Source organism: Pelobates fuscus, chromosome 7, assembly GCF_036172605.1.
Source record: "Pelobates fuscus isolate aPelFus1 chromosome 7, aPelFus1.pri, whole genome shotgun sequence".
Classification (NCBI taxonomy): Eukaryota; Metazoa; Chordata; class Amphibia; order Anura; family Pelobatidae; genus Pelobates; species Pelobates fuscus.
The window spans coordinates 97,049,793-97,067,087 of NC_086323.1; the positions used below are offsets into that span (position 1 = coordinate 97,049,793).

A 17,295-nucleotide genomic window follows, 5' to 3' on the forward strand; every position below is an offset into this window, starting at 1 on the left:
TATGTCGACAGCACCAAGAAAGGAGAGCTCACGGTGCTGTCAAAGCTCCACAGTACTATACCCAATAAGGGTGACCCCTTGGATAATTTGGAGACTACCGTACCTCCCCATACGGGCTTACGTCCAGACATTCCTGACCGTTCAGCCCGGTCTTATTGAGGGCAACCCCCTCCTCAGACCACTCCAGGAAATCTCTAAGTGGTACTGATAGAAACAGTTCCCGGAGAACCCCAGCGGTATGTGGAGACCCACTAGTGGCAATAAGTGTATTACCGTACCTGACACCTGTCTCGGTACCCCACAGACCGGAAGAGGGTCCCAACATGACCCCAGGATAGTCTTACCCGGTGCTAGTGGCGTAGGTACGAAGGGGTGACCACCGCGCCCTTGTCCAGGGCTTCTACCTTCAGAATATGCTCTGGCATTGCATGCACAGACCAGGGCACACTACATGCATGTGTTCCGACACCTCTACGCCCCAATTGAAGGACCCGTACGCCCTTCCCTTAACCGAGAAGGAGAACTCACTATACCGCCAAACTCCACAACTCTAGGACATATAAGGATGAACCATTAGATTATACATAGGGAGACTTTCACGTCTCCCATACCAGGGTACGTCCCGGTCCTACGGAGGGTGTCCTCATTCTCAGACCACTACCCAGATCCTGCGAAAGTGGTACCGATTAATCGAAATGCTGGGTGACCCCGGTTATACACAGAGACACACTGAGGGGCAATAAGCGTACTGTTGTACAATCCTGACTCCACAGACCGAAAGGGTGTGAACCAACAGGTCAGATTTCCCTCAATTCACCGACCAAATTTCCAGGTGAAGATTAAGCCGCCAGGGCAGCTCCGGGGGAAGAAGCCCTCTCCAAGAGGCTGGCTAACAAGTCGGACACCTTACCACCTAAACACCATGGGAAGGGCCCAACGCGACTTCCCCAAAGGGGAAAGAGAACACCCCGACTTAGCGGAACCGTCTCTAAGAACATTCTGCACATTGAACATCTCAGACCCCTTCATCAGGGTACGAGGACTCCATTCTTCCCCTTCTCTGGAGATCATAAGAGAACGGAGAGTCTCCATCGGAAGAGGAAAAGTCAGAACCCGCCTGGCAAGAAAAGTTTCTTTTGGCACACTGGAAAACCTCGGTTGACTCGCGTACCACCAGACACCCAGGATCATCCGAAAAGGGGTTTTGCCGAAGCACCGGGCACACCTTGCAAACCTCCGGCTTCGGGGAAAAGAAGTACGAAACAAGCTCAGGATGGAATACCCATGTCATCTAGGAATGAACAAGATAATCCTCAACAGTGAGCTCGGTGTCACTACAGGGATATTCATGCCACGATCAGACCGAGGTCCACGTAAAGTAGTAAAGAAGAAGACAGGAGACTCTCACCGTCCTCAACATAGGACAACCCAATGGTTTTGGGGACGTACCGACATCTCAAGAAGGAAGGTATACATCTATTAGGAGACCTACTCCTCGAAAAGGTTTTCTGCAAGGTTAGATTTGAAAGGACACTTACCTACTGGCTCACTTAGTCCCTCAAGAAGTTTTGGAAGCTGGTCAGGACGCACTGAAGAGCAAAGGGTATCCGCCGTAACACTTGCTGACCCTTGGCAAGCCCAATTCCTAACTGCGTAGACAAACGAGATTTATTGTCACAGTTCCTGGAATTGTTGGGATTCATAGTGATCGAAGCGGAGTCGGTTCGATTCCAGTTCCGAGTAACTACATATCTCTACTTCGGAATAGATGCCACATTGGACGGATTGCACCTTCCCCACATCAGCGATAACGACTTTCGTAAGGAGATTCGACGGAAATGACGGAAAGGCTCCATAGTACCTTGACTACTTCCCAGGACCACTTCACTGACGGGCCAGACATCGGCTGAAAGCTCACTGCATGAGATCCGGGCACACCTACGAAATTGGGATCAGAACGGCAAGGACTTCGATAGTACTCGTTACAGAGGTAAAGGAGCTAAGCGGGACTTCTAGAATGATTGTCTTTAATTGGGATCATCCTCTGCTTCTTCAGTTTTAACTTGCCTTCGGGCAGATCAAAGGGAGAACATCATCGATTGTTAACGCAGGAGCGGCTAGAGTTGGTGGATTGGTGTCTTCCAAGGGAGACGGGTATGTCAAGGGACTATCGCAACCAACTAGAGTCATGAGACTCATGGACAACAGGTATTCCCCGAAATGATTTATCCACATGGAACACTTGGAAGTCACGGGGGTATGGAAAGGGACTACGATCCTTTTATTACCCCTAGCTACCTTGATATTGAATCTTGCCCATAATTTTTTCACGACTGGCCGATCGGAACGATTCGACCGCTCCATTAACGGGATACGTTCCGTTATTTCGACAGCGCATAGTACGATTCACGACACTCAAGAACCTTTGATAGACCGTTTTTCCCGTGGGTTAGCATACGGTCCAAAACCGTGAGTTAAAGTATCACTGTTGTGAGACTTTGATTGGGTTTGTTTCGGAACTAGTCAGATAACACGAACCTATCCCGCCGTCAGTCATAATCACATTATGTTGGATTTTCGTCGGATATCAGATCTTCTGGAGTTCGACGTATATGGTTTTTCGGTATCACCTGAAGGAAGGACCTCTACGGTTCTCGTAGAACTAAATCTTTTTCGCGTCCGTGTTTTACCCTGTTCCCGGCGTTTTTTTCACAGTCTTTGTGCAGTTATAGCGGTGTTTGGTTATATGGAGATCCCGACAACACTTAGATTGACACATTAAGACATCGGTGGGGTTTATAACAACCATACAAGCCAGTTACCATGAACACTCCGTCTAGATGGGTTCACTGGTTGTCATCGTTAACGGGGGAGGAGACGTGCTTTAGGTACTCATTCGGTACGAGGCACGGCTGCTTCTCCGGCCTTCATGAGGGGCCTCTATATTTTTTACAGGCGGCGAATTGGACACGGCGAGACAACTTCCGTATATTTATTTCGTCAACCGCACACGCATCCTTTCGATCATACCACAGCTTTAAAAATGCAAAATACGAAGCCTCCTGTCATGTGATAAAATTGTAGATTATGCTAACGTAGTGTACCTATAATCTTAATTTTAATAATGACAGGAGGCGAGTATTTTCCCTCCCTGTTTCCCTCCCTATACTCTGGGAAATTCGAATTTTTCTGGTTATCATTTTCAGTCTAATTATAAGATTTTGGTTATTTCAGTATATTTATGGGATGCTTATATAGTTGACGGATGTTACAGCCGTGGCGATTATTATAGTAAACCATGGTTGTTTAATGTTAAAAAATGTTAACGTAATATAAATATAGATGCATATAGTACTGTTTTTTTTTTTTTAATGTGGACATCAGTTGGGTTCCACCACCTTTCACGTATTTCTGTTCTTTTCAGAGTAACCATCATAAAGATAAAGATCAAGATAAAGCTGGAAGGTTTTTTCAAGTCATGTTCCAAGTTATGTTCTACACGTTACTCAGGACTTTACTCAGGACTGTTATTCGAATTCCCTGACGTTATAATGGACTGTTTTCGCATCAAAGAAAGAGGAAATCATGTGACTGTCAGGGCTTTATATATGGATGTGATGCCTGTTACTGATTGGTTTAAAGTTTTCTGATTGACTTGTGCTGCTGGAGGCATAAAGTAAAGAAAGTTATGCAAAATACTCGCCTCCTGTCATTATTAAAATTAAGATTATAGGTACACTACGTTAGCATAATCTACAATTATAGGTCAGGAATATGAAGACAAAAAGGATGTATTAGCGAACCTTAGAATGGATAGGTTTAATGTATAAAAGAGAGAAAGCGAAAACGTAACATTAGTCAAGATCAGGATACCAGAAATACGGAAATCCAATATAACTAGGCAGGTCAGGATTACAGAGGTCAGAATTGTCCGTAAGCAAGCCAAAATCAAATAACCAGAGAATCAGGGAACATATAACGCACTATACGAGCAACCAAGAGGAAACCATGGCAGGGCAATGACAATGGGGTTAAAACGTTATTTAAGCACTGAGGTGGACACTGATTGGTCTACATCACCACTGTGACTTTAAGAATGCGCGGAGACGTGGTCACAGTGATGACATGGCACTTTCTAGAACAGGAAATTACGTCAGGCGTCATATCGGTATAAGTAGAGGGGTGCTACGAGTGTGCAGAAAGCGGACTTAAACCAGGAGGCGGTACTTCCCGAACAATGTGCACAGCGTGCTCAGGAATGTCGGAGCAGAACATCAGTCAGGCAAGTATCACAATAGGTTTGCAGTATAAACAAACTTTCAGGTAACAAGAAGCACAATAGAGAAAGTATTTATATCCTATACTGGGTTGTGATATCATAAGTGTGCACGCATCATCAAAAAGTGCCACATAGATTGACAATAAAAAAGGAGATCAATGGAAAGATTTATAATTAAAAATGATGTCATAACTATGCACCAAAAAGTTAGTGAGGATTGGGGAACCTTTTGTGTGCATTGGAACACAGATGCCGGATGGCACCACAAGGGACAAATATCCTGACACCCACATCAGTCCATTAAGCCCCATATCGCTCCTCAATATTACTAAACCTCTTCTTCATCCAACAATTTTCTATGAGTTCTATTCTACCTCTATTTGCTGTCCCATTTGTGCTATTTTCTCTCTTCCTGATAAAGTCCCCTTTTTCCATAGTGGAGCTCCAACTGCATGTCTACTGTCCAACTGCATGTCCACTGTCTAACTGCATGTCCTGCATGTCTACTGTCTTATACTACTCTAGTAAAATGTTGAGGCAGAGTACCAGATGGTGATATCATGGCACATCAAGCATCACTGTATACACCCCTTAACTGTGCGCTTGTGCAGAGCTTCGATTTATTTTGGCCACAATGCAGTCATTGATAAATCTTAAATTCTTGACAATTTGTTCATATGTGAAAATCACAGATTATTCGAAAGTTTCAGAACGAATGTTACACAATTGGTCGCAGTGACTGAATCCAGACTCTGTTTGGCTGTAGGAAATCTGCGAATTTCCAATGCAGTCAGGATTTTGCCCTTTTTTCACCGGAATTTTGTCCATTTGGACAAAATCTGATGTAACGTGATGTTTACTAAATAACCCTATTAGTGACAATTTACAAATGTACTATTAAATCTTAAAATGATCAAATCAGTGGGTGAACTCAGAGCTCTGTGGGCTTAAAGGGAATCTCCAGTGCCAGGAAAACAATCCGTTTTCCTGACACTGCAGGATTCCTCTCCCACCCACCAATCCCCAGTTACTGACGGGGTGAAAACCCCTTCAGTGACTTACCTGAGGCAGTGACATGTCCCACGTCGCTGCCTGCTCCTCCCCCGCCGCTCCACCTTCTGCCTACGTCGGCCGGTGGGCGAGACTGATCCCGCCCACCGGCCGAGGAGACCTAATGCGCATCAATGCCGCGCATGCACATTAGCGCACCCCATAGGAAAGCATTGAAAACGATTTTCAATGTTTTCCTATGGGGAATTGAGCGACGCTGGAGGTCCTCACACAGCGTGAGGACGTCCAGCGACGCTCTAGCACAGAAAACCTGTGCTATAGAGCAGGAAGTTCCCTCTAGTGGCTGTCTCATAGACAGCCACTAGGGGAGGACTTAACCCTGCAAGGTAATTATTGCAGTTTATAAAAAACTGCAATAATTAAACTTGCAGGGTTAAGGGTAGTGGGAGTTGGCACCCAGACCACTCCAATGGGCAGAAGTGGTCTGGGTGCCTACAGTGTCCCTTTAAATGCCTTAAGAACTTACCATCTCAGATGCATTTCTAATACTTTTTGGGGAGGAAATTATTCTGAAAGACTTACTTTCTTATTAATTTATTTGCACTGCTGGTTAAACAGTTGGCTTCATGACGCATTATTTTCCAGCATTAATTTCCTCTCTCTCTGTCTGTTTCTCTTTCAAAATTCTAAGTCTAAATTCTGCCATTCAGACAGGCTACAGAGCTGCAAATGATGGCAAAGTTCACAGCGTCTGATGTCACAGAAACTTCCTAGAGACTGAGGGGATACGAGGTAACTATCATAGCTGCTAGACCCAACAATAAAATGATTCAGTTCGACAGAGTGCTTTAAAAGACGTCTGCACCAAGAAGTACTGCAAATTTAAGGGGCCAACGGCAGAATTTATATATTATATGTGTGTATACATATATGAAAAATAATCAAACCCAATGAAAAAACGGATACTCCTAAGCCATGTATATATTTGGCTTAATTCCATTTTTCATATATTTATTTTTTTCTCCATAGTTTTCTTTGGGTTCACTATATGAAAATAAAATTTCTATTAAATATATAACAATCAGCTTTGTTAGTTCCATACTTAACCATTTGAGGGGAGATTTATGTATTGCTGAAAGGCAGTATAAGCTACTTTAGAATTTATGAAGTGAATAAAACAGAACAATGCTTTAATTCAGTCCTATGCTGCATCCTCTGCATGCAGACCACGAATACCTGCAAGATAAAATACAGTTCTTGTACAAAAGAAAAAATGAATTCAGGATGAAGAAGCACATGAGCTTAACTACAGCAATATTTGGAGCGATAATCCAGAGGAAACTAGCTGGTAGATGGATAGATAGATAGACAGACAGACGGATGCATGGTTTGATAATGGATGCTACTTAAAGGAACACTCTAGATACAAAGTGCACACGCTTGTTGAAGTGCTTTATGTTTCTGGGTTCTGTAAATTTCTTTGTCAGTTTGTAAAACCGGCAATTTTATAATTGGGGCTGAAATACCTCACTGGCTCTCATCCAGACAACCTTGAAGGTTTGCTTCTGCTTCCGTTAGCTCCACAGAGCACTTGCCTCCATCCATTCGCAGTGAGCTGTCAGTGAGGTCATTGAGAAGCATAGGAAAGCCCCAGCACAGAGGATTCCCAGTGAGAAAAGCCTCTGATTCGTGTCTTCCTCACCAGAGACTGAAAGTCTGTGCCGGGGAAAGATGGGACATCTGGTCTGCACCTTTTGCAAGCTGTGTTTTCATATACCCCGAAGAAAGGTAGCAGAATAAAATACTTGCATGTCAACTTTGGAGGGGATATCTACTAAATAGTTAAAAATAATTATCAATCATAATTACATTAATTTTCCGCAGAGTATTCCTTTAACCCCTTAAGGACCAAACTTCTGGAATAAAATGGAATCATGTGTCCTTAAGGGGTTAAGTTGGTCTGGAATTATTACGAAAGGCTACCCGCCCCCCCCCCCCCCCCCCTCCCCGATTTTCTTAGGTTCCTGCACAGATGCATTTGTCTGAATAGCATTTGTCGTCATCTAAAAAGTCAAATAGATTAGACAGGGGGTGACCAACAGGTAGGAGGACCCCAACAGTTGCAGAACTGCAGCTCCCATGATGCTTTGCCATCTACCTTCTGGCCACATCTGCACTAGGCTACTGAGAAACATAGCATCTTTAGTAATTGAGCAATAGGATCACAAACAACTCTCTTACAGGGTCTGGTAGAAAACTTATTGAGTTCTCTCTGTGCATCATTGTGTTACATGGTTAATTAGAACATTTGTTTTGCCATTCATGCCAGGTGACTGTCAAAATAGGCGTTGAAGTGTCAAAGTAATTTCCATTTTAATGCAAGAAATAAAACAGATTCAGAAAAATATAATAAACAGATGACTCAATGGGTTAAGTCATGGCTACAGATGTGCTCACCAATTTTCATGCACTTACCTAGCGTAGACAGCTTCTGTACAGACTCATTGCAGGGTATGTCACATCCAGACAAGATCCCCAGAAGTAGTACCACCAGCGAGTTTATTCTATCTTCTATTCTGCCCAAGTTGGTTTTGCCATCCTCTTGAAGCTTCTGGAGCTTAGAGGTCAAAGACATAAGGTTGGACTCCACAAGGTTCAACCTGTCTGCTACAGTTTTTGGCTTTGGATTCTGCTGCTTGATGGTACCTTCAGCTCCAGATTCTTTAAGAGTCTGTTTAAACTCTTGGTGTAGGTCATGCTGTAGTTCTCTTTGCACCTCTGGGGTGGGATGCTCATCTGGAATGAGAAAATTAAGCTTGCATCCTACAGGTCCATCACAATTGGATTCTGGTGGTGGCATGGCCACAAGAAAGTCTAAGCAAGCTGGATCATCCCTTCTTTCACTGCAGTCAGGAGTTTCTAACCCAACAACTTCTAAATCTGTCAGCAGCAGAAGAAGAACCAAGAAGAGCAGCTTCTTACCAGACATCATTGCTCCAAACCGTCCACACATTCTCAAAGGAAACCTAACAGTCATTATTGGCTGGAAGAAGTACATAACTTGTGCAAACCCAGTGCAGTTTTATAGGTTAGGAAGTATCTCTCTGTACACAATCTTTCATAGGCTGGGAAATTCACTCAAAGGATCTTCAAAGCAAATGAAGATAGTGTGTGTGAGGCATGCACAATAGAGGAGGGGGGCAGGGGGTATGCAGCTTGCAAGAGATGAGAGGAGGGACAGAATGCCTCCTAAGATGAACACTTGAAACTCAGATTAGCATCTTACAGCCCATTGAAACAGCTCTCTGTGGTTGTGTCTAGGTAAATGGAACATTAAGTTAGACACTTTGTTTGCCTGCAAAGACATGACAAGACGGACTAGGCAGCTTTCAAGGGTAATGTTAATAGTGTGTGTATTTGTGTACTGGACTCTAAAAGGGGTTTTGTAGGAAGCACAAGAATTATTGACATACTTTTTTTTTTTTTTACTCTTGAACTTCCACTTACAAGTATGTGTTAAAGTGTTTCTTTTTTTTCCACCTTTAGCACACACGGCTCACTGTGTGATCTCAGGTACTGACATAAAATTCAGATCTCTGCGAGTTGGAAATTAACTTTCATCTAGTTTTGAAACAAATTTCGGAATAGATTCTTCTTGAATGTGAGATAAATAAAGCACTTGACAATATTAATTATAAAAAACAAAGTATACTCACCCAAGAAAGATTTATTTATTCAGTTTTCAAATCTTTCATTGGACTCAAATGATTCTTACAATAGGACCTCTTCATAGATTTGATGTGGTCATGGTGCTAGGAGTCTGTATGTGCAACATTAGACATTAACTCCTGAGCTGCCAGATGTGTAACCCAACCTCCAAAAGCGGCATTAGCCAGACCAAAACGGGGCTGGCTAATGTCAATTCAGTGCAAAAATGGGGTCTATGGATGCTCTCACCAATTTTGGGGGGGGGGGGGGGGAGGGGGGCAACCACCACAGGAGGGGTTAATAAACATACAAACTGTTTCATGTAAACACTTGTTTTTTGGTTAGAGTGACCATTTCAGTCCATATTATATCATTTTTAAAGCACAGACAAAAAAAAGGTTTTTACAGTTGTGTTTATAATATTTTCTACACAATTAGTGAAAATAAAGTAAAAAAAATAAAAAATGAAAACAACCAGTTTCACTTATCAGTCCTGGTTTCTTAAAATGTCTCAAATATTTAGGATTGTAAGAAGGAGTAGCCCCCACCCCCAGGATGATAAACTAAAAGCATCTTGACATGTTTAATCTAGCAATTTTATCACCAACCTCTGACAAATTTGCTAGTTAATTTTTAAATTCTTTATTTAGGTCGTGCGTGAGGTAACAGACAGATTCGCACAGCCATAACAGCTGGTGCCATCAGAACAATAAACTTTTGTTAACATTGGTATGGCTTGTAATACATTGCACATTTTGTGTTTTTGTTTGAGTGATAGAGGATTAAACAGTAGCTGGAAGTACATGCTCAGATTAGCTATAGTAAACTGTCATCCATAGTAAATACCTAGGTAAGCTGATGTTAAGTAAGTCATAGAGTGAGCCCTTGTGTGGATGTGGCATAGTTTATACAGTGGTACAATTAATGTGTGTGGTACATCCAGGGCAGTACTTTCGTATATATAAATTTCGAGTGGCTACTTCCTCAAGGAGGAGGCGTATATCGTGCTAATTAGTATTACACCTGGCTATGGCGGTATGCGTCGTGGGCGCCCTGATAAAATTAAGGGTGGAGAGGAGAAATTATTATGGTTGATGGACCATCGGGTCAGTGGTGTACTTAAGGCACATTTTGCATACCAAGTTATACTAACATCTAGAACTACATAACATTTTGTTGTAACCGAGCTGAAACATTAAGATTTAAACATATTTTGAGCATAAATTTCAGTGAGGTCAGCGCTATAACAAATCTATGAGCTATGCCATGAATGTAGTTAATTAATAGTAGTGCTAGTAGCCAATATACATGTGATAAACATGTTGTAACGTTTAGTTGCATATTTGATTAATACAATATAAGTGTCAGTAATGCCAGCAAGAAAATAAAATAAGATAATGTAGTGTAGCCTTGAGCCTCAACCAAGCAAGGCGCAGTCCCAGAGCCCACAATCAAGATGTCAGCCAACTCCACAGTCCCAGCAAGACACCAGCACCACTGTTTGGTAAGGGGGCTAGTGGGGCTCCGCTGCCCCTTTCCGGTCCTCGTCGGGGGTCCGCTCCAGTTGTGACCCACAATGTGTGCAGTCTCTCAGCTACTCGAGGTGCAGCGTGGACTGTAGCGGGTAAGGCCGTGCTGCCTTGTGTACTGCCTGTCTGGTGCGGCGCTTGTATTTCTTCTGTGCGTTCCTCCCGGTGTCGGATCACCACCATCAGGTATGTGGGCTGTCCGACCAGTATGCTTTTGCATCTTTACTTGCCGGCTCCATAAGACTGCCGCCTTGCGTTTTTTGTCACTTTTCGGGTCTCCGGTTACCTTTTGTCTGTTAGTTTCTCGCAGCCTCTGTCCCGCTGGGCGATTCGGTGCCTGTGGTGACTGTGCCGTCTTCCGTGTGGTTCTGCTTAATTGAGTGTGCTTTCGGGTGTTGGGCACCATCACTGGGGACAGTAAAGCTTCCAGTTTCTCCCAGAATATTTGGAAGGCCCTGTCTATTTGGCTCTCCCCCTCTGGATTCGGCTCTCCCCCTCTGGCTTCTCGTTTAGGATGCTGAAGGAGCACGCTACCTCCGCCATTTTAGGAACTTCTTTCGCCGAGTTTCTCCTTTGCTTTACAGACTTATACCTGTGAGTCTGTGCTGTGTTGTCCCCGTTATCCAGGGGGGACCAGGATTACCCCCACCGGTCCATGGGGGGGAGGTTGTGCTACAAGCTTACTGTTAGCTGTGCGTGTCTGGCGGGAAAGCGGCTGCCTTTCTCCGCCACCTCCCTCTGTAGGCCCCAGTCTGCCGATGCGGTGCCCATTTACCCCGGACATCGAGTATGGTGTCCCTGGGTTCGGGTCGGTTTCCCACGTCCAGTGGGCCCACTTGTAGAAGGGTGAGCGCAATGCAGCTTGAGTTATTCACCGTTTTTATGCTTGGTGCACAGGAGCTGATTCAGAGCACGTCTGCCCTGTTCGCTAGTCAGGCCATTTGCTAGTTAATTTTTATATATTTTTAGAGTTTTTCACATTTAATTTTTATGAGAAATTTTAGAGACTCTGTGTGTCTTTCTACTCCAAAGACTGCAGATTTTTATTTTGCTGAATATTTTAAAAAAATGTTTATTTTGCTGAATAATTTCAAAAGTGTCCATGTTTGTAGTGAATGTTGGGTCAAATTACAGATATGCCTTAATTTTTTTTTATACCTCTCAGCTTGCTTCACAGAGACTTCAACACTTGCTAACAGTAACTAACCCTAATTCTTGCTAATCCTAACCTTGTATCAGTACAGAGTTTCCAGAAAATGAGACCATGCAAGTTTGTCAGTGTTGGACGTGCACCCTCAGTTTGAAGTCACTGGAAATATAAAGGCACTGCAGCATCTTGTGTCAAAATTAACACAAGGCAGTATATCAGTGTAAGCAGTGATGAGAGGAAGTTGAGTGATCACTAGTTATCAGCCATGATGGCAACAGGTATTATACCCGTTGGCTTTAGGAGGGAGCAGGAGTGACAGCTATACATAGGTTTCTTGCAAGAACACTTTCATCCAATGAGTTTACTGAGGTTCATAAATAACAGGGTACTTATTACGTTCCAAAACTAGAAGAAATAATTAACTAACCCTTATGGGCATGGAGTTCACCAGAGCTTTACAGGTTGCCATTGGAGTCCTCTTCCACTCCTCCATGACAACATCACAAAGCTGGTGTATGTTAGAGACCTTGCGCTCCCCCACCTTCCGTTTGAGGATGTCCCACAGATGCTTGATAGGGTTTAGGTCTGGAGACATGCTTGGCCAGTCCATTACCACCAGCTTCTTTAGCAAGGCAGTGGTCATCTTTGATATGTGTTTGGGGTTGTTATTATGTTGGAATACTGCCCTGCAGCCCAGTCTCCGAAGGGAGGGGTCATGCTCTGCTTCAGTATGTCCCAGTACATGTTGGAATTCATGGCTCCCTCAATGAATGAGTGCTGGCAGCACTCATGCAGGCCCAGACCATGACACTCCCACCACCATGCTTGACTGTAGGCAAGACACACTTGTCTTTTTACTCCTCACCTGGATGCCACGACACACGCTTGACACCATCTGAACCAAATAAGTTTATCTTGGTCTCATTGGACCACACGACATGGTTTCAGTAATCTATGTCCTTACTCTGCTTGTCTTCAGCAAACTGTTTGCGGGCTTTCTTGTGCATCATCTTTAGAAGAGGCTTCCTTCTGGGACGACAGCCATGCAGACCAATTTGATGCAGTGTGCAGCCTATGGTCTGAGCACTGACAGGCTGATCCCCCACCCCTTCAACCTCTGCAGCAATGCTGGCAGCACTCATACGTGCACACGTGCACTCTAATTCTTTGGTCGCTGTAGGGTCTTGCCCACCGTGGTGCAGCTCAGTTTCAGGGTCTTGGCAATCTTCTTATAGCCTGCATCATCTTTATGTATAGAAACAATTCTTTTTTTCAGATCCTCAGAGTCCTTTGTCATGAGGTGCTATGTTGAACTTCCAGTGACCAGAATGAGAGTGTGAGAGCGATAACACCAAATTTAACACACCCTCTTCCCATTCATACCTGAGACCTTGTAACACTAACGAGTCACATGACACTGGGGTGGGAAATGGCTAATTGGGCCCAATTTGGACATTTCCACTTAGGGGTGTACTCAGGGGTCAAGTCCTGGGTAAAAAAGTGCAGGAACTCACCCAAGATCCACTCCCCGCCCCCCCCCTCACCCCCCAAAAAATGATACGCTTGTATGCAGGGGCTGAGTAAGGGCACGGGGCTGAAGAGGGGGACAGGAGCTGAGGAAGAGGGACAGGAGCTTAGGAGGGGGAGGGGGGGGCATGGGCTGAGGAAGGGGGACAGGGGCTGAGGAAGGGGGACAGGGGCTGAGGAAGGGGGACAGGGGCTGAGGAAGGGGGACAGGGGCTGAGGAAGGGGGACAGGGGCTGAGGAAGAGGGGCAGGGGCTGAGGAAGAGGGGCAGGGGCTGAGGAAGAGGGGCAGGGGCTGAGGAAGAGGGACAGGGGCTGAGGAAGAGGGACAGGGGCTGAGGAAGAGGGGCAGGGGCTGAGGAAGAGGGGCAGGGGCTGAGGAAGAGGGGCAGGGGCTGAGGAAGAGGGGCAGGGGCTGAGGAAGAGGGGCAGGGGCTGAGGAAGAGGGGCAGGGGCTGAGGAAGAGGGGCAGGGGCTGAGGAAGAGGAGCAGGGGCTGAGGAAGAGGGGCAGGGGCTGAGGAAGAGGGGCAGGGGCTGAGGAAGAGGGGCAGGGGCTGAGGAAGAGGGGCAGGGGCTGAGGAAGAGGGGCAGGGGCTGAGGAAGGGGACAGGGGCTGAGGAAGGGGACAGGGACTGAGGAGGGGGACAGGGGCTGATGCTCGTATGCAGGGACTGAGTAAGAGCACGGGGCTGAGTAAGGTGGACAGGGGCTGAGTAAGGTGGACAGGGGCTGAGTAAGGTGGACAGGGGCTGAGGAGGGGGACAGGGGCTAAGTAAGGTGACAGTGCTGTGGAAAAAGGGACAGGAGCTTAGGAGGAGGGGGGGACATGGGTTGAGGAAGGGGCCATGGGCTGAGTAAGGTGGCAGGGCTGAGGAAGAGGGACAGGAGCTTAGGAGGAGGGGGGAGGGGGGGGCATGGGCTGAGGAAGGGGCCATGGGCTGAGGAAGGGGCCATGGGCTGAGGAAAGGGACAGGGGCTGAGGAAAGGGACAGGGGCTGAGGAAAGGGACAGGGGCTGAGGAGGGGGACAGAGGCTGAGGAGGGGGACAGAGGCTGAGGAGGGGGACAGAGGCTGAGGAGGGGGGCAGGGGCTGATGAAGGGAGCAGGGTCTGGAGGAAGGGGGCAGGGGCTGGAGGAGGGGGACAGGGACTGAGGAGGGGGGGCAGGGCCTTAAATAGGGGGACAGGGACTGAGGAGGGAGACAGGGACTGAGGAGGGGGGACAGGACCTTAAATAGGGGGACAGGGACTGAGGAGGGGGACAGGGACTGAGTAAGGGGATAGGGCTTGAGGAGGGGGACAGGGACTGGGGAAAGGTACTAAGGAGGGAGACAGGGACTGGGGAGGGGGGACAGGGCCTTAAATAGGGGGACAGGGACTGAGGTGGGAGACAGGGACTGAGGAGGGAGGACAGGGACTGAGGAGGGAGGACAGGGACTGAGGAGGGAGGACATAGACTGAGGAGGGAGGACATAGACTGAGGAGGGAGGACATAGACTGAGGAGGGGGGGCAGGGACTGAGGAGGGGGGACAGGGACTGAGGAGGGGGGACAGGGACTGAGGAGGGGGGACAGGGCCTTAAATAGGGGGACAGGGACTGAGTAAGGGGATAGGGCTTGAGGAGGGGGACAGGGACTAAGGAGGGAGACAGGGACTGAGGAGGGGGGACAGGGACTGAGGAGGGGGGACAGGGCCTGAGGAGGGGGGACAGGGCCTGAGGAGGGAGACAGGGCCTGAGGAGGGAGACAGGGCCTGAGGAGGGAGACAGGGCCTGAGGAGGGAGACAGGGCCTGAGGAGGGGAGACAGGGCCTGAGGAGGGGAGACAGGGCCTGAGGAGGGAGACAGGGCCTGAGGAGGGGGGACAGGGCCTGAGGAGGGGGGACAGGGACTGAGGAGGGGGGACAGGGACTGAGGAGGGGGGACAGGGACTGAGGAGGGGGGGCAGGGACTGAGGGGGGGACAGGGACTGAGGAGGGAGACAGGGCCTGAGGAGGGAGACAGGGCCTGAGGAGGGAGACAGGGCCTGAGGAGGGAGACAGGGCCTGAGGAGGGGAGACAGGGCCTGAGGAGGGAGACAGGGCCTGAGGAGGGGAGACAGGGCCTGAGGAGGGAGACAGGGCCTGAGGAGGGGAGACAGGGCCTGAGGAGGGAGACAGGGCCTGAGGAGGGGAGACAGGGCCTGAGGAGGGGAGACAGGGACTGAGGAGGGAGACAGGGCCTAAGGAGGGAGACAGGGCCTGAGGAGGGGGACAGGGACTGGGGAAAGGGACAAAAAAAAAAAAACCTAAAGTGCCTTCCCCACTCCCTGAGGCTTACCTTGGGCCAGGAGGGGTGGGACAGGATCTGGAACCTGCAGCCTGCAGTCAGTGGAGTAAGCCGGCCTCTCCTGATGATGTCAGGAGGAGGGGGCGTGGCTTCCTCTGCTCCCCAGCGGTCCTGTGAGAAGAGCAGAGAAAGTCACGCCCCCTCCTACTGACATCATTAGGAGAGGCCGGACGACTCCACTGACTGCAGGGGGAGAGGTGAGTTAAAAATCCGAGTCCCCAGTCAGAGGCAGGGGATTCGGATTTGTCCTCCCCCCTGCTCTGGCAGCCGCTTGTGCCAGCCCTGGGTCCTGCAGGACTAGTAATGGGAACGGCGTTCCTGCTGTGGGAAAAGTGCAGGAACGCCATTCCCACGCGTTCCTGCAGGACTCGAGCCCTGGGTGTACTCACTTTTGTTGCCAACAGTTTAGACATTAATGAATGTGTGTTGAGTTATTTTGAGGGGACAGCAAATTTACACTGTTATACAGGCTGTACACTTACTACTTTATATTGTAGCAGAGCGTCATTTCTTCAGTGTTGTCACATGAAAAGATATAATAAAATATTTACAAGAATGTGAGGGGTGTACATACTTTTGTGAGATACTGTATATCACCTATACATACCCAAAGAAAATATATATAGAAAAAACGGGATGCAGCTGTATATCCAAAATAAAAAATTAGCAATGTATAGCGACATATTGTTTTACACTATACTGGTTGCACTCACAGAAGTATTGAATATGAAAGCACCTCTGTCCTTCTTGTCAACAAATCAGGGAACCAGACAAGTTTATATCCAGCAGGAGTTATAAAAAAAGGGGGGGGGGGGGCAACACAGTAGCTGTCTAAATCAGGGGTTGGGAACCTTTGGCACTCCATATTTTGTGTACTACATTTCCCTTGATGCTTTGCTAGCATTATGGCTGTAAGAGCATTATGGGAGATGTAGTCCAAAAAATCTGGAGTGCCAAAGGTTCCCAACCTCTGATTTACAGTTGCTGTGTTGCCCCCCATTTTTTTTTAGACCCCGTCTAAATGCTAGAACGTTTTACAAGAGGGGGTTGGAAGCTTTAATGAGACACAGGGCCTAGATGCAAATGCATCTACTTTACTACAACTGCAGTGCATGTAGGAAGGAAAAAGGATAGGGGCAATGTGATGTCACAAACACACCAATGAGTCATATGTTTCCTGTAAAGTAGTAACGGTTGCACTTAATGTAGTGTGTATCTCAATCAAAGTGGCAGACGACATACATACCATAGCATTTTGGCTAAATAAGTTCCAAAATGTAATGAATTATCCAGCCCGCATTAGCATATGTGCGGAATCACTGAGGATTATGGGTAAAAGCATGCCATCTAGTTTATATATTATAATGATAGGAGATCCACTTTAGAGGGCATGGTGACATAATGACATATTAAGACAGCTTCTCAAGCAGTTTCTACAATTTAGTCAGTTTGTAGAGTTTATGGTTCCAGGAGTTCTCCTGGTGCATTCCCACAGCTTAACATTTGAAACGTTTTGACACTTATCCAAGTCCTCTGAACAACTGTGGTCCAGCTACCTATTCAGAAGATATAGTTAAATTGGAAGTTCACCTTCCACATTCAAATTAATTCCATCTAAAGACATTGCTTTCATGGCAATGATATACCCTTGTGGCAGTGGTCTCCTTCAGCAGGATAATGCAAACTGCCACAGTGCAAAAATTGTTCAGGAATGGTATGAAAAACATGACAAAAGAGTTCAAGGTGTTGCCTTGGCCTCCAAATCCC

The 17,295-nt window shown here is 46.8% G+C and overlaps 1 protein-coding gene across 1 annotated transcript in view; it reads right to left on the reverse strand.

Moving 5' to 3' along the window:
- Nucleotides 1-8,428, reverse strand: part of LOC134568723 (fibroleukin-like) — a 37,399-nt gene extending 28,971 nt beyond the window's left edge. The window contains exon 1 of the mRNA XM_063427381.1: nt 7,766-8,428. Within this exon, the coding sequence (XP_063283451.1) occupies nt 7,766-8,348 (583 nt within the window). The 5' untranslated portion in view covers nt 8,349-8,428. The remainder of the gene's footprint in view (nt 1-7,765) is intronic.
- Nucleotides 8,429-17,295: the final 8,867 nt, after the last annotated feature.